This window comes from Podarcis cretensis (assembly GCF_951804945.1).
Source record: "Podarcis cretensis genome assembly, chromosome: 17".
Taxonomy (NCBI): domain Eukaryota; kingdom Metazoa; phylum Chordata; class Lepidosauria; order Squamata; family Lacertidae; genus Podarcis; species Podarcis cretensis.
The window spans coordinates 9,623,423-9,644,887 of NC_137187.1; the positions used below are offsets into that span (position 1 = coordinate 9,623,423).

The window sequence follows — 21,465 nt, forward strand, 5'->3', positions numbered from 1 at the left end:
GGCAACTGTTCATTGTACGCCACCAGCACAGGTGAACATAGTGCAGGCCAGAGCAGAAGGATGCATAACTCAGCAGTGTTGGATTCAGGTTACGCTGTCATCAGCCTTTATAGCATATATGTATTTTTTAAATATTGTTAGTATTATTATTATTATTAATGTTTATATACACCACTTTTACACACAGAAAAAATATGGCTCAAAGTAACTTGCAGTATTAAAAGCAAGACAATAAACAGAACTTTATTACATTTATAGTCCATTTACCCTACAAGGAGTTCTAAGTTCAAGCTGGTATACATACAACAACCCTGTGGGGGAGATTAGTCTGAGAGACAGTGACTGGCCCAAGGTCACCCAGTGAGCTTCATGGCTGAGTGGGGTTTTGAACCCTGGTCTCCCAGGTCGTAATCCAGCGTTCATCACTACACAACACTGGATTGCTCCACATATCAAGAATTCAGTTCAACATTATAGAAATGATTAACTGAGTAATAACTTTTTTTTAAAAAAGATCATAATATGCATATCCATTATTTAACACAGGCTTCCTCAACCTCTGTCCTCCAGACGTTTTTGGCCTACAACTCCCATGATTCCTAGCTAGCAGGACCAGTGGTCAGGGATGATGGGAATTGTAGTCTCAAAACATCTGGAGGGCCGAGGTTGAGGAAGCCTGATTTAACATTTCAGGGTGTGTGTTTTTTTAAAAAAAAATCGTGGGATTAGAACTCCCAAAGTGAAGAACTTCCATTCAGTGCTGCTCCTCTGGGGTAGCTCCCATCACACTCAGTAGTCAGGTAAAAATAACATCTCTCTTCAGAACCAGCTACTGGCCTCTCACGCTACAGCTGGCTGCTCCTATTCTTCCCTACAGACAGATCTTCTCTTCAGGCCAGCTCACTGATGAATTGGCTTTCTGGGCTCGTGATCTCTCCCCATGCAATCCAGGAACTGGCACAGGGGGCAGGATTTATGTTAAGTCTGCTATAACCCCCTTACTTCCTGATATTTCTGCTCTTATGCAGTTGCGGGGAGGGCTGGGCGTTCACAGCTGGGGACAAAGTCTTGAGTGGAGAGAGGGATGTATTATCGTTTATATTTTTTTTACGATTGCACCAAATTACATAGGGTTTGGAAACATTGAGGTAATCTTTGGATGTGCAGGCCTCTCAAAGAGAAGGGGTAATCTTCTTGCTTGCCCTCCTAGTTTCTGTGGGCTGCAAGCGGTCCTCCTCCTCCATATTTTCACCTTTTAAGATTTGTTCTGTTGGGGACTTTTATTCAGTCTTGCACAGCTGGAATCCCGCCTGTCCCCAAACCTATTACTAAAAGCTTGTATCTTCATTCAACCTAGTTGCAATAGTCTTGCATCCTGTGTAATCCTATAACACAGTTTTAGTTATTTCCCATTTGACTTTTATCCAGCAAGGGTTTTGTAAATGTGTGAGCCTTTTGTTAGGGGACAGCAACAGTATCAACAGCATAGTAATAGCCGTTGGCAGCTGAGCTCAACGTGGGTTGCTCTCACTTGCTATTTGGCTGTTTGTGATAGGATGTCATGTCAGCGCGACGTAGCCAATTAGATTTGGCCGTGGACTGATGTCATAGAAGGCGAGTGAGAGCAAGGCAAATGAATGAGCAGACATGGTTGCAAGGAGCGTTGGAAAATGGCCAGAAAAGCAAAGCATTTTTCAGCACTGCTATGAGTAATTTCAATTCAGCTGTAGCCATTACAGCTGCTGTTGCAGATGTACAAAATAGTGCTGCCTTCTCTCTTATTGAACCAGACTCTGAATGTTATATAGAGGAAAAGAAAGATGCAGAAAATATCGAGCAGATCTGGAATGTATTCTTTGAGTGTTTAAACGAGAGGTGCGAACCTGTGAGCGCCAGCCAGTGTGGTGAATAGTCAGGGGTGATTCATAGAATTGTAGAATTGGAAGGGATTCATTTCATTTCATTCATTTATTATATTTTTATGCCGTTTTTCATTCACACGAACTACATCATGAGAGTTGTAGTCCAACAACACTTCTGTGATTCTACGAACATATTCAAAGAGGCTGCAGGTCTCCCATAGCTAGTTTAAATGAAGATAACATAGAAAATACCAAAGATCCAGTATGTGTAACACAGAAGAACTGTTCATCTGCCATATATCACACTCCCTTCTTTCCTATCCAACTTTCTTTCCACTCTTCTTCAATGCACAATTATTTATTTATAGTAATATTTGTTCATTCATCATTGTTCAGATATAATGAGCCTATAATGCACTGTTGGCACGCCAGGTAGGTATTTTATTTTTTTCTTGTCAGATAAATTGTAAGAAGTGTTGTGCAGACTGTTTGTTTCTGCACCCAGATGCATATGAATATTACACTCATAAAACAAGCTGCTGTCAGGCATGACCAAGCAATGAGTTCTGTGTCACTGCCAAGTTATTAAACACTTTCCCCAAGCAAATATTGGTCCAATAAATGTGGTTCCCCATATCTATTTATTTTGGCACAAATGGCATAGGTACAATACAGACTTGGTTGGAGGATGTACGAAGCACACCACTCTTGACTGTGTAATGTCAGTGAATTTTGCTATTCTAAAATTTCTAGCTGTTAGATATAAAACTAGTTTTCTGTTTTGTTTCATGGATAAGTAATTTATATGGATGAGTATACCTCCCCCTTCCATTATTGTTCCATGGGTTCTCTCTGCCCTGTGTTCTTTTCCAACTTTCTTCTGCTACAGTGTGGAGAATTTCTAAAATTAATTCTGCAACTGGTGCATATGATGTTTGCTGAAACTTCCTGTTCCTTTCATCAACGTTCGCTTGGGTTTCCCCCTACCACTGACCCCCCGACCCAGACCAGATTGCTGAAGTGAACAAGTGCTTGTGTTTACCAAGATTCCTCTTTGCATGTCGTGCCACCAAGGCTGGATAGCTTAGTTGGTTAGAGCATGGTTCTGATAACACCAAGGTTCAATTCCCATAAGGGACAGCTGGATATTCCTGCACTGCAGGGAGTCGGGCTGTAGCTGATTCTCAGGATCCTTTCCAATTCTGTGAGTCTAACATGAATAAGCCTTTGCACATGCCAGCAACTTGGACAAAATAAAAGGTGTGTATGATAGGAGATGCAACATGCAAGAAAAGACATGCTGATCATTCTGTATTATTTTTTAAAAAAAATATTAATGGGTGGATTGCCAGCTTAACGATTGACGTTCAGGGAGAAATTCCAATGGAGTGAATATCATGAGTGGTCCTGCTAACTTGTTTCACCATCACTTAGGACAAGCTGATACACCTCCTTCTCACACTCCTTTGGCAGCAGTGATGTGGGAAGGAGGCAGTTTGTAAGCTCTTTCCACCAGGGCCCAGGTCCTGTGAGAGGATTTCAAGGGGAAAGTTGCTTCAGTCACCCCCAAATTATTGAGGGAAATGTTAGAAAGGTCCTTTAAAGGAAGTGGATGCCAAAGTATAGAGGCATTTTGTGGGTTGGGAATAATGGGTTTATTGAACTTGTTCATAGTGCAGAGGCGTACTGAAATTTGTTGCACTGTTCTGGAACATGAGCTCAGAAGAGGTACCTCCCTGTCCCTGCCTGCAGACATCCTGCAGAACTCCTCTGCTCAGTTGGTTAGAGCATGGTGCTGATAATACCAAGGTTGCAGGTTCGATCCCCATAAGGGACAGCTGCATGTTTCTGCATTGCAGGGGGTTGGACTAGATGATCCTCAGGGTCCCTTCCAACTCTATGATTCCTTTGCTTGGTAAATTGAAACTCTACTGGTGCTTTCTGTGTTTTGTTTTGTTTTAATACTCTTCTGCTAGCTGTTTCTTTCATGCCAGTAATTAATCAAGCTGGGTTTTTATTATTAATATTATTATCGTAGCTCTGAAAACGGGCTGCTATATTTTAAGCGGTTTTTAATGAATTATTTTAACAGTTAACTTGTTCGTTATAAATATGCTGTAAGCTGCATCATGCCGTTGGGAGAGGCAGGGCATCAGGGCTCTGCAAACAAACTTAACGAGTGATTGAATTAATCAAAGGTAAGGGCAAGATTGACAGAACGCCTCTGGAGCAAGTGGGGTAGGAAGAAGACCAACCCACTAGTATGATAATCCCTAAGACGCCTTTGTGCTCATACTGAGTTAATCATCAAGAAGCAGAGGAGTCTTGCCTATTTCAAGAGGGAGCCATTTGGAGCAGTTTGTTGGCAAAGCTCAGATGCAAACACACAACAGTCGTATTTCCTTGCCCGCCTGTGCCACTTGCATGCCCGTTGTAGATCCCTTTCGCTACAAGTACGGTTCTTAAAGCGATCCATTGAGCTTTCTTCACAATTAGGGGGGCTTTCCAAATTAATGACTGAGCCTGGAGCATGGAGTTTTGGTGGTCCATCTTGCTGCAACGCCTGACCTAATGTGTGCACTGCTTAAGCAGCAGTGAAAGCAAAAAGATATATGGTCAGGTACCAAGTGCTGGCATAATGTTTAGAGGTGGTGCATGAATATCACTATAAGTGATGCATTTTAAAAGTTGGTTGCGGGGAGTAGTGATGGCGAAGACGTTCAGTTCGCCTTTAAAGGTCAGCCTTCACTCTTTCTGAAACTACAAGCAAACCAAAACTCAGCCATCCTCCAAAATGCACACTTCTCCAGATTGTGCAGTGCAACCATGAAGCCGAGTCATTTGTGCACAAATGCGTATACTAGGGCAAGTTGGCCATAAAATGCATTTATTTGTGCAAACAGCATTCAAAAAGGTGCTACATAAGGGGGAAAGTGCTTTGCACGTTGGGCAAATTGCATACCAAGGTTGTGTATATTAGAAGAAATCGGCACTAAAATGCTGCTGAGAAGTTTGTTTCAAATTTCACAAACTGATGTGGAGAACGGATGAGTGGGAAAATGAGAAATGGGGAGAAACTATCCCATCCCTGGATGGGGAGGAAGCAAGCCACGGACATAGGAAGCCACCTTACAGTGAGTCAGACGATTGGTCTAGCTAGCTTAGTATTAGTATTAGCTTAGTATCAGAAAATCGGTGGTTCGAATCCCTGTGACGGTGTGAGCTTCCATTGCTGTGTCCAGCTCCTGCAAACCTAGCAGTTCGAAAGCACACCAGTCCAAGTAGATAAATAGGTACCACTGCAGCAGGAAGGTAAACGGCGTTTCCATGTGCTCTGACTTCTGCCACGGTCCTCCGTTGCACCAGAAGCGGTCTAGTCATGCTGGCCACATGACCCGGAAGGCTGTCTTGGAACAAACACCGTCTCCCTCAGCCTGAAACCGAGATGAGCGCCGCAACCCCATAGTCACTTTTGACTGGAATTAACTGTCTGGACTTAACATGGACTGGCAGTGGCTCTCCAAGATTTTCAGACAGACTCATTCCCAGCCCTACCTGGAGACACCCAGGGTTCTTTGCAAAGGAGTTTTGGTGGTCCATCTTGCTGCAACTCCTGACCTAATGCAGTAGTGAAAGCACTGTACCACTTGGCTGCAGCCCCTTAGAGAGATTGATTTAAAATCGTGCAAGGACCGCTTTTTCCTGCTTCCCTTCCTTGGGACTCTCCTTCCCTCCCTCCCTATTTATCTGTTGCTGTCTCGCCAGCTTTACCGGCCGAGCTGCTATCATTCCCACACCTGCCTTCTGCCACACACACAGAAAACACGAAGGCAAAGTTTCTTCATAATGCTTAGAACCGTCTTATTTCTGGTTTGGAACTTGAAATACCATAAAATGGATGATTAAAATGAATGATTTAAACTAATGATATTCAAGCCATCCTACACTACATGACTTCAGGCTCCATGTCTGCTGAGCTGAGCTCAACACGCTGCAAACTTTTTTATGTGAGAGAGCGTTAAGCAACAGGACACCCCCCCCCCCAGATTACTCCTCTGCATTTGCGAGGCGTATGTTTGAGATGTACATTAAGAAAACTGGTATACATCTAACAGCTAACACCCAGGGAGCTCAGCAGGACTCCCCTAATTTCATAGGAATTGTCCCCCTCCCTCCCTCCCAATACCCTCATTTTCTCTTCCTCAGCAAACCATAGTTACTCTTAGAACCAAACTAGTCAAGCCCTTGTTTGTCTACAAAAACAGAATGGGAGACTTGGGTTTGTTCATGGTTTCCAATCCTGTTTCACAGACAAATACAGTTTATGCTAACCATGGTTTCCTAATTAAGATATATGTAATGGCAAACTGCGGATTACCACGAAAAAGTATTTGCAGGAGGATTTGAGGGGAGAGAGCACACAAGCCTCCATGGATCCTTCATTCAATATCGCAACTGAAATGAGCTAAAGTCTGTTTAGGTCAGTGTTTCCCAAACTTGAATCTCCAGCTGTATTTGGACTACAATTCCCATCATCCATGACCACTGGTCCTGCTAGCTAGGGATGATGGGAGTTGTAGTCCAACAGCAACTGGAGACCCAAGTTTGGGAAACACTGGTTCATGTTCATCTTAACACGCATCAGACAGCTTTTTTGTTTTCTTTGCTTGTGCTATAAAGTGCCATCGCATTATAAAAATAAAAGTAGTTGATACAGTGGGTAAGTGGTTTGTCTCAGGTAAGTTTATTTTTTAATGAGACTAAGGGCTGTGAAGAACAGAAGGAACAAGGAGTACCTAAAACATTTCAGTGTGATCTTTCCTCTCGTACTGTTGTTTGATTTACATTATGTGAAACTCGTTCCTGCTTGCCTAAGCTGGTTAAAGCCTCTTTGATTTGCTTCTCTCGGAATAATTTCCTCTTGTTTTATATGAAGAGGGTGGGGGGGAAACCCTACCCTCAATCCTTTTGTGCTTCTCAGTGCTGAGAAGAAAGCAGCAGGCTTTACTGCTTTGCCAGATGTTTGCCAATTGGCCCAGGTGATCATAGGTTTGACGCTGGCCCTCGTTTGCCGCCAGTTAGTCCAACCTTTTTTTTAATCATGTAAGCAGCAGCCCCCATTGATCGCTGGCAGAATTTTGTGGAAGATGCAGTGAGAACACAGGAAGGTTATATAACTGGATTATTTTTTTTCTTCCCTGATTCTATCTTGGGCATCTTCAGTTTCCATCAATATGGAAATTTCCATAAATATTGGAGCTGGTGAATCAGTTGTTTTTTTAAGATGTGTTCCAGGGAATCCTGTGGTTCTTTGTAAAGTTTATATTTTCTTGAAAGAAAGTTTGCCTGAATGGGTGTGCTGGATAGATTCCAGGGCATCAACAGAGAGCAGCAGCAAGGCCCAGTAGAATCATAGAATCATAGAGTTGGAAGAGACCACAAGGGCCATCGAGTCCAACCCCCTGCCAAGCAGGAAACACCATCAGAGCACTCCTGACATATGGTTGTCAAGCCTCTGCTTAAAGACCTCCAAAGAAGGAGACTCCACCACACTCCTTGGCAGCAAATTCCACTGTCGAACAGCTCTTACTGTCAGGAAGTTCTTCCTAATGTTTAGGTGAAATCATCTTTCTTGTAGTTTGGATCCATTGCTCCGTGTCCGCTTCTCTGGAGCAGCAGAAAACAACCTTTCTCCCTCCTCTATGTGACATCCTTTTATATATTTGAACATGGCTATCATATCACCCCTTAACCTCCTCTTCTCCAGGCTAAACATGCCCAGCTCCCTTAGCCGTTCCTCATAAGGCATCGTTTCCAGGCCTTTGACCATTTTGGTTGTCCTCCTCTGGACACGTTCCAGTTTGTCAGTGTCCTTCTTGAACTGTGGTGCCCAGAACTGGACACAGTACTCCAGGTGAGGTCTGACCAGAGCAGAATACAGTGGCACTATTACTTCCCTTGATCTAGATGCTATACTCCTATTGATGCAGCCCAGAATTGCATTGGCTTTTTTAGCTGCCGCGTCACACTGTTGGCTCATGTCAAGTTTGTGGTCAACCAAGACTCCTAGATCCTTTTCACATGTACTGCTCTCAAGCCAGGTGTCTCCCATCTTGTACTTGTGCCTCTCATTTTTTAAATTTTTTTTTGCCCAAGTGCAATATTTTATATTTCTCCCTGTTAAAATTCATCTTGTTTGTTTTGGCCCAGTTCTCTAATCTGTCAAGGTCGTTTTGAAGTGTGATCCTGTCCTCTGGGGTGTTAGCCACCCCTCCCAGTTTGGTGTCATCTGCAAATTTGATCAGGATACCCTTGAGTCCATCATCCAAGTCGTTGATAAAGATGTTGAATAAGACCGGGCCCAAGACAGAACCCTGTGGCACCCCACTAGTCACTCTTCTCCAGGATGAAGAGGAACCATTGATGAGCACCCTTTGGGTTCGGTCAGTCAGCCAGTTACAAATCCACTGAGTGGTAGCATAGTCAAGACCGCATTTTACCAGCTTCTTTACAAGAATATCATGGGGCACCTTGTCAAATGCCTTGCTGAAATCAAGGTAGGCTACATCCACTGCGTTCCCTTCATCTACCAGGCTTGTAATTCTGTCAAAAAACGAGATCAGGTTAGTCTGACATGACTTATTTTTCAGAAATCCATGCTGACTATTGGTGATCACAGCATTCCTTTCTAGGTGCTCACAGACTGTTTGCTTAATGATCTGCTCCAGAATCTTCCCTGCTATTGATGTCAGACTGACTGGGCGGTAATTATTTGGGTCCTCTCTTTTCCCCTTTTTGAAAATAGGGACAACATTTGCTCTCCTCCAGTCTGCCGGGACTTCGCCTGTTCTCCAGGAATTCTCAAAGATGACTGCCAGTGGTTCTGAGATCACATCTGCCAGTTCTTTTAATACTCTTGGATGCAGTTCATCTGGCCCTGGAGACTTGAATACATCTAGACTAGCCAAGTTTTCTTGTACTATCTCCTTAGTTATTCTGGGCTGTGTTTCCTCTGCTGAATCATTTGCTCCAAATTCTTCAGGTCGGGCATTGTTTTCTTTATCGGAGAAGACTGAGGCAAAGAAGGCATTGAGGAGTTCAGCCCTTTCTGTGTCCCCTGTTTGCATTTCACCATCTTCTCCTCTGAGTGACCCCACTGTTTCTTTCTTCTTCCTTTTGCTACGAACATACCCATAAAAGCCTTTTTTGTTGCTTTTAACCTCTCTAGCAAGCCTGAGTTCATTCTGTGCTTTAGCTTTTCTGACTTTGTGTCTACCCGTGCTGGCTATTTGTTTGAATTCCTCTTTGGTGGTTTCCCCCCTTTTCCATTTTTTGTACACATCCTTTTTTAATCTTAACTCAGTTAAAAGTTCTTTAGATAGCCACCCTGGCTTCTTTAGGCACCTTCCATGTTTCCGTCTCATTGGTATTGCCTGAAGTTGTGCTTTTACTATCTCCCTCTTAACAAACTCCCAGCCATCATGAACTCCCTTTCCTTTTAGTATTACTGTCCATGGGATCTCACCCAGCACTTCCCTAAGTTTTATGAAGTCGGCTTTCTTAAAGTCAAGAAATTGAGTCCTAGTATGCTTGGCTGCTCCTTTCTGCTGTATAGTAAACTTCAGAAGAGCATGATCACTCGTGCCTAATGATCCTTCCACTTCTACCCCACTAACCAGGTCATCAACATTGGTTAGGACCAGATCTAAAATGGCTGTTCCTCTTGTTGCTTCTCCCACTTTCTGGACAATGAAGTTGTCTGCAAGGCCAGTGAGGAATCTGTTTGACCTTATGCTCTTGGCTGAGTTTGACATCCAACAAATATCTGGGTAATTGAAGTCCCCCATTACTACTATCTCCCTTCCTTATGCATGCTTGGCCATCTGTTCCAGGAAGGCATAATCTATGTCCTCCGTTTGACTTGGGGATCTATAGTAAACTCCCACAATGAGGTCACTGTTATTCTTCTCTCCCTTAATTTTGACCCAAATGCTCTCACTTTGGCTTTGAGGTTCTAAATCTTGGATCTCTTCACAGGTATACACATCCCTGACATATAACGCCACTCCTCCTCCTTTCTTGTCTGGTCTGTTTCTCTGAAATAGATTGTATCCCTCCATTATTACATTCCATTTCAGTGATACATTTCATTTCAGTGATGCCTATTATGTCATATTTAGTTTGCTGTACCAAGAGCTCAAGCTCATCTTGTTTATTTCCCATGCTTTGCGCATTAGTGTACAGGCATTGAAGTCCATTAATCATTCCCCCGTGCCTCTTATTTAAGGATTTTTTCCTTCCACCACTAGGTCTGCGTGCTGTTTGCTCCATTTGGTCTATGACATTTGGATGATCATCTTCATCAATTCATAGACTCCTACCTTCAGGAGCACTGTCTCCCTCCCCCACATTAGTCAGTTTAAAGCCCTCCTGATGAGGTATGCTATGGCTTGCATTGTGCATGGATCAAAAGAGTTCTGCAGAGCTTTCCTGATCACCCTCTGAAATGTGCACAGTGTGTTTTTGGCACGTGTACAGGAATTTCGCAGCGAATATGTTCCTGAAAGTTTGTTAGATGCTACTGAGGGGCTGAGAGTGTGATCCTTCTGCATTTATATGCCCAGTACAAACTTTCTTAACTACAAGTAGTGGATACTGCAGAGGTTTGGCACAATGAAGATCAAATCCAGATGTGTTTCTTAGTGTATTGGTTGTTCGGTGCTGTAGGTCCGCGTTCAGACCTGTGTGGCACCCAGTATTTATAGTTAGGTTTCTTGCATTTGCCTTTTTCTTAGCACAGTGGTACCTTGGTTCCCAAATGGCTTAGTTGTTGAACAAATCGGCTCCCAAACACAGCAAACCCAGAAGTAAGTGTTCCAGTTTCCGAATGTTTTTCAGAAGCTAAATGTCCAACACGGCTTATGCAGCTTCTGATTGAGTGCAGGAAGACCCTGCAGCCAATCAGAAGCTGCGCCTTGGTTTTTGAACAGTTTCGGGAGTCAAATGGACTCCCAGAACAGATTAATTTTGAGAACCAAGGTACAGTGGTACCTTGGGTTACGTACTTAATTCGTTCCGGAGGTCCGTACTTAACCTGAAACTGTTCTTAACCTGAAGCACCACTTTAGCTAATGGGGCTTCCTGCTGCTGCCGCGCTGCCGGAGCACAATTTCTGTTCTCATCCTGAAGCAAAGTTCTTAACCTGAAGCACTATTTCTGGGTTAGCAGAGTCTGTAACCTGAAGCGTATGTAACCTGAGGTACCACTGTACCACTGTATGCTTGTTTCCAAAGTATTTCTGCTACCATCCCCAGACTCTCCCACTAAGTATTGGTTTGGGGAAGGCTGACAAGTTTCTCAGAGAAACTTGTGTTGTTTGGAGCCAACAGTAGAAAGTAACTTCGTTTCTCTGCTTGCAAAGATAGCCAATGTAAAAACAAAAAAAAAGAGGCGTTGTGAAAAACCCCAGCTGCATAATTGGTGACCTAAACACATAGGACCAGAAGGTCCTGCCTGGATTAGACCAGGATTGAGAGATTTCCCCTAATGGGTGGAAGAGTCTCTGAAAATTTATCTCGTGTTCTGTTCATTTCTTCAAGCAGATGCTGGGGTGCCCTCTCCTCTGCTAGTCTGACCAGGTCATTAAAATGCATTCACCTCCTTCAGTATGCAGCAACCAACTCTTCTCAGGCTTCCACCAGCTCTGAATCATTTCCTTTCTGAGCTGTCTGTCAGAAACATTTAGGTTTCGCAGACTCCCTGGGGGGGGGGGGGGAGACCAGCCAATGTCTGAAGGAAGACCCCTGTGGAGTGTGAAAGCTAGTCAGACAGGAACAAATAGCAGAAAACAGTAAATATATAACATGAGGAAATGATACATGGAAATATTGGCAGAGGGCCCAGATATTTTGTTTTAATTTATTACATTCATAATTCCCTTAAAAAGGTAAAGGGACCCCTGACCATTAGGTCCCGTCGTGACCGACTCTGGGGTTGCGGCGCTCATCTCGCTTTATTGGCTGAGGGAGCTGGCATACAGCTTCCAGGTCATGTGACCAGCATGACTAAGCCACACAGAAACGCTGGTTACCTTCCCGCCAGAGTGGTACCTATTTATCTACTTGCACTTTGACGTGCTTTCGAACTGCTAGGTTGGCAGGAACAGGGACCGAGCAATGGGAGCTCACCCCATTGCAGGGACTCAAACCGCTGACCTTCTGATCGGCAAGTCCAAGGCTCTGTGGTTTAACCCACAGCGCCACCCGTTTATTCAACTTATTCAACTGCATATTGGTGAAGGTAGTGGATAAGGCACTGAACTCCGCTTCAAGCCCTCCTCTGGACATTAAAGATCCATGAATGAACCTGTGTCCACTTCTGCCTCTCAGCCTAATCTACCTAACAGGGTTGTGGTATGGGTGGGGTTGAGGAACAAGTCAGGTATGCTAGGCTGAGCTCCTTGGAGAAACGTTGGAATACACAAATGATAGGTAGACTTTAGAGGTCTTTTTAGTAAGACTGCTCACCTTCCAGGGTGGGGGTGTTGCGGACGGGCGGTGGGGGGTTGACACCCCCTCTGTGCAAGCCCTAGCCGCATCACCCCCACTCAGCCAATCCATGCTGGGGGGGGGGGCTGCGGGTAATTTAAACCACGGTGTGGTTAGACATTGAATAAGCCTTTGTTTAATAGAGGGGAGGTTGTAGCCTCCGCCTGCCCCTCCTCAATAAGAGTATCCTGTTAAAGGGATCCAGGGGTGTGGATACTGTCCAAAGCCTGGGCATGGGCTAGGGCCATGTCGCTACCCCAACAGCGACCCCTCGGGTGCCCCTATTTCATGTAGGTCATAGAGCTCCCCCTTCTGGTGATTTATCCTTAGTTTGATGCCTGCAGACAGGTGGGAGTCAAGATATAGCCTGGTTTCACCCAGTGCCTAAGCCAAACATCTCACATCTGTAACCAATAAAGGTGTGGCCTGTTTTAGCCCATAATCCAAAATACTGGTGTTGGCATGGGAACTACAGGGCACGGGGTCTTGGCACGCTGTTAATTAAAAACATTGAAACAAACTAGTGAGTAGATTCAGAACACAAATAGCCATTGCAAAACAGACCGCTGACATGAGTTTTGCATCTTCACGTGGTTTGTGATCAAACTGTTAACAGCAACCAAGTTTGAAATGCAAGCACATAGATTTTTTTCTCCTGTTCCCCTTCCCTAATAGTTCTCTCTCTCATCTTGACTCGCCCCTCTCTTGTTGCAGTCCCATCTGCTGTTCCCATGATGCACCAGGGGAGTCGTACGACGAGTAGCATCACTTTGTCCTGGCCGCAACCAGACCAACCAAACGGGATCATCTTGGATTATCAGCTGCGTTATTTTGACAAGGTAAGTTGACGTGGGGAACCTGTTTTCGCAGTTGTGTGTGAGAGAGGTTGAAAATCACTGCAGCCAGGGTGTGTAATGGCTGCAGCCTGGCAAGAAGAGGCAAATGAAATAATAAGATAGTGAAAAGAGGCTTGAGTTAAAACTAGGAACTGGATTTCGTGTTTCACTACAAGTTTTTCCTTGCCTCTGCATGCCTGCACTATAAATTTAAACAAAACTGATGGTCATGACTTCCCATCAGTAAGCTTCTTCAGATGTTAGAGAGCGTTACATATCTCCCCACTAAATTCTCAAAGCTCTTTCAAAGCTATCATTTTGTACTAGGGTTCCTTGAGAGATTCGAAACAGGTTTAGGTTTGTAGTGTCAATCTGCTCTAGCTTTTCTTCTCCTGCTAGGACCAGATGGTGAACTTGCCACCTTTTTTGTCTAAGGGACCTTGTTCCTATGGTATCAGAGCGGGTTGGGAACTGCGGCCACATGGCTTTGTCATAAGCCATGGGGGAAACGAAACAAAATCAAACCCACCACAACCAAGAGGGCTGCACGAGATACCGAAAGTGATTAGAGTCAAGCAATCACCTTCCAGATTTATAAAACAAAAATGATAGCCAGGTGGTATTTTTTTTTAAAGAGGCACATGATTCTTATTTCATTTTGTTGCAGAAACATTCCTCTTTCAGCAAGTCTGTCGGGGCACATGATTTAGTTAGAATTTGTTTTAGATGGTTTATTTTTATCTATGTTCATAATTTTGGTTTTATGTAGCTTTGTTTTTAAGAGGTTTGTGCATTTTAGTCATGTTTCATATATAACGGAATTTGAAGCTGCTTAGATATTTTATTTTATTTTTTTGAGCAAGTGGTTTATGCATTTTCCAAACTAACAGATAAATGTCTGTATTTAGAATTTATCTCAGCTGTGTAGGGAAGCAACTGGTGAGCCTAGGAGGGAGCATTGCTGAGGAGGAGGAAGTGGAATTGTGTTTTGTCAGCTTCTCACGACTTGATTGTTGATTCCTAGTCAGAAGACGAGGACAACTCATTCACCATAACCATTGAGACTAATATGGCCACTATTGCCAATCTCAGCCCAGGGAAGATATATGCCTTCCAGGTTCGAGCTCGGACAGCAGTGGGCTACGGGCCATACAGTGGAAAGATGTATTTCCAGACTCTGGTGGGAAGTAAGTGACGCACCTTTGTGAACTTTCAAACTTAGAATCCCCTCCTCTTGAACTTCCCTCGTGCTCAGACATAGCTGCACAATCTGATCTCTCTTTATTACCCTCTTGCTCATGCATCATAAACTTTTACAACACTCACAGGCTAGCACATGCCTTGAGCTTGACCTGCAAGCCGTTACTAGGTATGAAGAGGCTAGGTATGAAGAGGGCTGTTCTTTGTGGGCATAGTCACCTCACATCCTGAGAACACAGCACAGCCAAGGAACCTTTTGCCCTACAACCCCAGGGATGCTCCCTGCTATCAGTCACAGATCCAAATGCTCTGGGTTGCAGCCCCAGATGCTCCTTGCCTGACAAGGTGCTAGGAGGGTGTGTACACATGCAAAGGTTTCACTGGGAGGTTGGGATGAGAAGATAACTTTGGAGGGTGGGAGGGGTCCCCAAGGAGGAGGAATGGTAGCTTGAAACGATGGACTGTTCAGAGCTAGCAGACCTAACCAGCAGAATAAGAGAACACGGAGACCGAGTTTATAAAGAGGCATAGAAAATGTTTGTGAAATATCTGGAAAATAATTGTGAACAAGTGAAAACGCTAGCAGGATTAAGGTAAATTCAGCAGTGTAAAGTAAGTTGAGGTAATATGAAAAGGGAGGGAGAATTTAAATGGTTGAAGTACAATAGGCAGTATTATTGGGAAAATTAAAAGAACCATGGAAGGGAGAAGAAGGGAAGTCGATGAATGTATTGTTTATTGGTGGATACTTAATTGTGGAAAATGTATAACTGAAAATTTTAATAAAATTATATATTTTTAAAGGGAGAGAAAATAACTTTGTCCCTTTTGACAGGCGAGCGCTCCGAGATGATGCAAGACCGATTGCCGCTTATTGTGGGTTCGGCACTTGGTGGCCTGGCCTTCCTGGTAATTGCGGCCATTGCCATCCTTGCCATTGTCTTCAAGAGGTGAGTCTCCTGTCCTCGCCAAGAGTTCTCCAGTGAAGACTCCCTGTCTCCTATCTGTGAATGTCGCACAAAGGGAAGCCAAGTCAGAGGGCTGGCGTTACCAATCTTCCGCCCCAGACTCAGACCCAGTTATAACTGGATAGATAAAACAGTTAGAAATGAGGGAGCCCTGGCTCAAGGGGTGCTCAGATTTTGGCAGCCTATTTAAAGGGATACTATGGTTCGAACTAAAGGCACCTAAAAGAGAATTGCTGGCAGGTTGGGCAAGCTGAGAGAGCAGAGGCAAACAGCTCTGGATAGCCTTTCGCCCTGACTAAAATGGAAGCTAGTTGCTTTCCCCTCTTCTAGTTCTCAAGCCCCTGATCTGCATAGTAACTCCAGAGACTTCCTATGCCCCAACCAGGTGCATTTACCAACTGCAAAATCATGGGGTTTTGGAATGCACAGGGCTCTGTCCAGTGCATTGAGAATTATGCCCAATCCCCAATGGTTTTAAGAATGTCGCAATTGAAGGGTCACTGAGAAAAAAAATGTAGGCTGCTGTATACAGCCTGTTACAAGGATGTTCAGATGTAATGGGAGACATGACACTGAGCACCACACCTTCAAAAGGCCTAAATGAAAAGTGAACATCAGAAGGAGCCCTGGGTTAATTTTGGTTATCAAGATACATTCCCAGTGGGACTGGCAACAACTCTTTTGCTTTCTGAAAATGTTTTCATCCAGAACTTCTGGATCAAGCCAGTGTTCAACAATAGTTATCAAAGCTAGCTCCCAACATCACACCTTTATACCAGGTGATTCCATAGGTTAGTTATAGAGTCATAGAATCAGAACTGTAGAGTTGGAAGGGATTCTGAGGGTCATCTAGTCCAATTCCCTGCAACGCAGGAACCTCAGTTAAAGTATCCGTGACAGATGGCCATCCAACTTCTGCTTGAAAAGGAGAGCCACCACCTTCCGAGGGAGATGTGCCCACTGTTGAACGGCTCTTGCTCTCAGAATGTTCTTCCTGATGTGTTATTGTATCGTGACCCTATTATGAATCAATTCCATTGGGTGGCCTCTCAAGGTCTGCTGCTATCAGAAAAAGGAGAAGAAATGCCCTCTCTCCCCAATGCCATGCACAATTTTCTAGTCTTTAGTCTGAAAGGAAGCTCCACTGTATTCAGTAGGACTTTCTTCTCAGTAGACATGCCCCGTCCCTGTTTCATTTTGGTTGCCCATTTATGTACTTTTCCCTAACTCCACTTGAGGTGATGAGGAGCTTGCCCTTCTTGAACCTTCCCTTTCCTCCACAGTAAGAGACGAGAGACTCCCTACACAGACCGCTTGCAGCAGTACATCACCACACGGGGTAAGCGATGGCATAGGAGCTCAGCTCTCTTTTAATAATTGCCTCTTCTTTTTTTGGAGGAGCGTCTCTGTGACTGACTCTGGGGCTTCCCTTCTTCCTCACAGGTCTTGGGGTCAAGTATTACATTGACCCATCCACCTATGAAGATCCCAACGAAGCGATTCGGGAATTTGCCAAGGAAATTGATGTATCATTTGTCAAGATCGAGGAGGTCATTGGATCAGGTAATGAAGGAACTATTTCACTTCTCATCTGCCCCATCACATTTCAGTCCCATTTTGCAGAGTGATTGATCTGCCTCAAGCACCATTTGGGCCTCAGTCCTCTATCCACTTCTCTTGGGGTAAGCCCTGTTGAGCACAATGCTCTATAAATCTTTGATTTCTCTAACTTAGTTCTTGGACTGGTGTTCAGATCTTGCTCCATTTGATTAGTGTCTATTCAAGTGCACTTTGAGCCTTTTGTTGGTCAGTTTTTGCTGTAGACCAGTGGTTCCCAATTAGCTAAGTACTGCTGAGGACCCTGTTTTTCAAAACCCAACCCATGAAAAATGTTGATATCTCTGTAGTAGTTTTTGTTGTGTTAATGGTGCCACCATACACTCTGACATGTCTCAGCACAAAACCAAGATGTGCATATTCTGGGCCGTGCTGCACACATCACATGATCCACGCGAGAGCACGGGACCGCAATCTTTTTTGGAGGGGGCACTTCAGTCGCACGCAAGACTCATGTCTGACCTCAGTCTCATGCATTTTTGGGTGCTGTCATGTGAGATCAAGGCCCCTCTAACTGAGATGTCCCAGACAGTTGCCAGGTATGTGCCATGGACCCCCTGGGTGGGTTACATGGACCACCAATTGTGAACCACTGCTCTAGAGCTTTCTTTAAGAGCACTTCACTAGAGCTTCATTTTTGCATCTTCACATTGTGGACCTCATCTTGGGTTTGGGAGGGATTAGAGAGGGGCGAATCCTGGGAATACTACCAGGCTCCCTAACACTTTATCTTTAAATCAGTAAGAAGGGATGCAGCAGCGCCTTCTCTACTCCATATTCCTCCACCAGTCCTCTTGCCTGCTCTCCTCCCTTGTCCACAGATTGAACCCCATTCACACATGCACATCCAACTGTGATGCAATTCCATGCCATTGCAGAAGGTGTATGATCACCAGATCCATGTAGGCAGGGCTAGTTGTAGGGAAAGAAAGGTGGGCTATTGTGCTCATGTGCTGCTTGTGGACTTCCCATGGAATTTTGGTTGGCTGTTGTGAAAACAGAGTGCTGGACCCTTTCATGCAGCAGGGCTCCTCTTCTGTTCTTACAACTGCTTAGCTGGCTGCTCATCTTAACCTACCTCAGAAAAGGTAGGTTGTGAGAATAACGACGGAGGGGAATGTGTACTCTTGCCCTGAGCTTCTTGGAGGAAGGGTGGGCTAAAAACACAATCGCCTTTGTAAATAATACAAAAGCAATAAATAATGCTAAGGGTGATAGAGGTCTTGAGATGTCTAGAGGACAACAGTTCCTTTGCCCAGTTTCTGTGTCGGCGCCTCCTGATGTCAACTGGAGAACGTGGTTGCTCCTCCTCTGTCTGATGTGGTATCTTCTCCGTCCCTTACCCCTGGCAGGAGAGTTTGGAGAGGTCTGCTTTGGGCGCCTGAAACCTCCAGGGAAACGAGAATACACAGTGGCTATTAAGACCCTAAAGGCAGGCTACACCGATGAGCAGCGCCGGGAATTCCTCAGCGAAGCCAGCATCATGGGACAGTTTGAGCACCCGAACGTCATCCGTCTGGAGGGTGTCGTCACCAAAAGCCGCCCTGTCATGATTGTCACGGAGTTCATGGAGAATGGCTCTCTGGATTCCTTCCTCCGGGTATTGCAAACTCACCTTCCCCACCCCTCTCTTGCCCTTGTCTTCTTACATGCCCGTTCACCTCCTGTGTCCTCCTTATCTCAAGGCCAGATCACTGGAGGTGCCACCAAAAGACTGGGGCAAGTGACTACTGCATTGTAGTGGAATGGGCCAGTCAACACACCAGATAGACAAACGTAGGGATTGTGGTCAGAACGTTATTCAAAGTCTTAATCACCTCATATGACAGGAAGGACTCGCAGAGCTCCCTTAACACCAGGAGGGACCAGTGAAGGGGTTCACTCACGTGAAGGAGCTACACACAAAGCCCTGTCACACCACAACTAAATGATGGGGAGGCACAGCCTCACAAACCCATCACATACTTATTTAGCATGCTTGTGTGCAGCATTATTGTTTTATCTTGCCCAGGGCAACCCAAAGCGACTTACAGCCAAAGGTCTCCCCTTAGAATCTGAATCTCCCCTTAGATTTATTGGCGAAGTACGAAATTAAAGGCCACTCTGTAAGAGTACAGTTTCATTTGAAATTTAGATATAAACAAATCTAAAACTGGAAAATTAAACCTTGGCAGCATGTTTGTTTGTTTGTTTAATTAATTCTGTTTATGAATCAAAGTTATGTTCATTTTTAGATGATAAATTCCGTGTTAGGAAATGTTCGGTTTACTCCGTTCATGCTGCAAAACTATACACACCTCTGGGAGTATCACCCATTGAACTCAGTGATGTTTTTTTAAAAAAAATAATATTTATTAAAGTTTCGAATAAACACATATAAACACAAACACAAGCAACAATAAAAACATACATAAACCAACAAACAAAACAAAAACAAGTATAAGTTCAAACCTTATTTTCTAAACCTAATTTCACCGACCTCCTCACACCTCCCCCTTCTGTATCCTAATCTCATTTATCTTATCAGCAAATCCATTCCCATTTTTCCCATAGTTTTTAGTAGTTCTATTCTTTTTTCCTTAATCAACGCCCCTGCAAACCACTAATTTTTAAACCCATATCTTTTTAGCCTTCATTAATTTTATAATGTTTATTAAGGTAGTCTTTGAACTTCTTCCAATCTTCTTCCACTGTCTCTTTGTCCTGGTCTCGGATTCTGCCAGTCATCTCTGCTAGTCCCATATAGTCTGTCATCTTCATCTGCCTGAACTCGGTGATGTTTACTTGTAAGTAGACATGCACAGGAATGCACTTAAATATGCTTCAGTATTCTGAATTAATATGACAATAATTTAAATCAAACAACTGATCCAAAGAAGTATTCACACCCAGGTATTCAAGTGGTGCATTAAAACATCTGTGCACTGCTGTTTTCGAAGTTATATTAGAAATCATATAAACTAAAGGAAAATGTATACCATATTTTTTGCTCTATAAGACTCACTTTTCCCCTCCTAAAAAGTAAGGGGAAATGTGTGTGTGTGTCTTATGGAGTGAATGCGGGCTGCGCAGCTATCCCAGAAGCCAGAACAGCAAGAGGGATCGCTGCGCGGCGAAAGCAGCGATCCCTCTTATTGTTTTGGTTTCTGAGATTCAGAATATTTTTTATCTTGTTTTCCTCCTCCAAAAACTAGGTGTGTCTTATGGTCTGGTGCGTCTTACAGAGTGAAAAATACGGTACATTTCAATGGCCAAAAATAGATTATATGGCTTGAGAACCTGCAGAAATCTAATAAGAGTCTTTTGAGGTCTAGGATTAAATATGCTAGGCTCATCTTTATGAAGGCCACATAATCAGTATGACTAGGAAGGATGAATCAGTTTGTTACTGGTCTCTGTCACTTCAATGTGTTTGTTCTTTTTTGTCCCTCATCCACATTAATCTGTTTAAAACACACACACACACACACACACACACACACGAAAATTCACATTTAGAGATATGTATGTAAGTACATGTTTTAAAACGAATACGAATCTCTAAGTATATTTTCTCTCAAAAAACATTTTGAAATTATTTTTCCCCCCGGTGGGGGTGGGGTACAGTTTGAGCTGTGAACATTTGGGAAGTGCTAAGGCCAGTAGGTCAGTAAATTCTAATCCACACATTAATCCAGTAGGGGCCGGTCAGATCAGTTCATCTTTGCAATTGACAAATGCTGAATTCAGGCATTCCTGACGGAGAAATATTTTACGTTCTGTGTCTGAATTCATTTCTTAAGCAGTGCAGTGCTGTGCATATTTACTCTGAAGTAAACTCCACTTCCAATCATGATTAACTTACTCCCTAGTAAGTATGTTTAGGATTTCAGCCGAGTGGCATTACCTTGAACCTGCTATCGGAAGAACAGGCACACAAAGAACCCAATACTTTCTAGAATCTATAGCTGTGATGTTTAGCTTTTGTGTCAGAATCCACCGCCGGATCACAACCTGACCTAAAGTGGGCACCTAACCTATAGCAGCACAGCCACTATATAATAATAATAATAATAATAATAATAATAATAATAATAATAATTTATTTATACCCCGCCCATCTGGCTGAGTTTCCCCAGCCACTCTGGGCGGCTCCCAATCAAGTATTAAAAACAATACAGTGTTAAATATTAAAAACCTCCCTGAACAGGGCTGCCTTCAGATGTCTTATAAAGATAGGATAGCTGCTTATTTCCTTCACATCTGAAGGGAGGGTGTTCCACAGGGTGAGCACCACTACCGAGAAGGCCATCTGTCTAGAAGTTTACATTTAAAAAAATGAAGTGGGTTCAGGATTCAGCTAAGTTGCTTGCATTTCACTTGTGCAGCAGGACTTTTCCTGCCCCCTCTCATCCCCCCCCCAATACCTTAATCCTCTAAATCTGCTCTGAAGGGC

The 21,465-nt window shown here is 43.8% G+C and overlaps 1 protein-coding gene across 3 annotated transcripts in view; it reads left to right on the forward strand.

Moving 5' to 3' along the window:
* LOC307206250 (ephrin type-B receptor 5) overlaps positions 1–21,465 on the forward strand; it is a 164,076-nt gene that overhangs the window by 133,378 nt on the left and 9,233 nt on the right. For all 3 annotated transcript variants that reach the window (XM_079959249.1, XM_079959247.1, XM_079959248.1), the window contains 6 exons: positions 13,124–13,248; positions 14,270–14,432; positions 15,281–15,395; positions 16,697–16,752; positions 16,857–16,976; positions 18,383–18,630. In XM_079959249.1, coding sequence (XP_079815375.1) covers positions 13,124–13,248; positions 14,270–14,432; positions 15,281–15,395; positions 16,697–16,752; positions 16,857–16,976; positions 18,383–18,630 — 827 coding nt within the window. The remainder of the gene's footprint in view (positions 1–13,123; positions 13,249–14,269; positions 14,433–15,280; positions 15,396–16,696; positions 16,753–16,856; positions 16,977–18,382; positions 18,631–21,465) is intronic.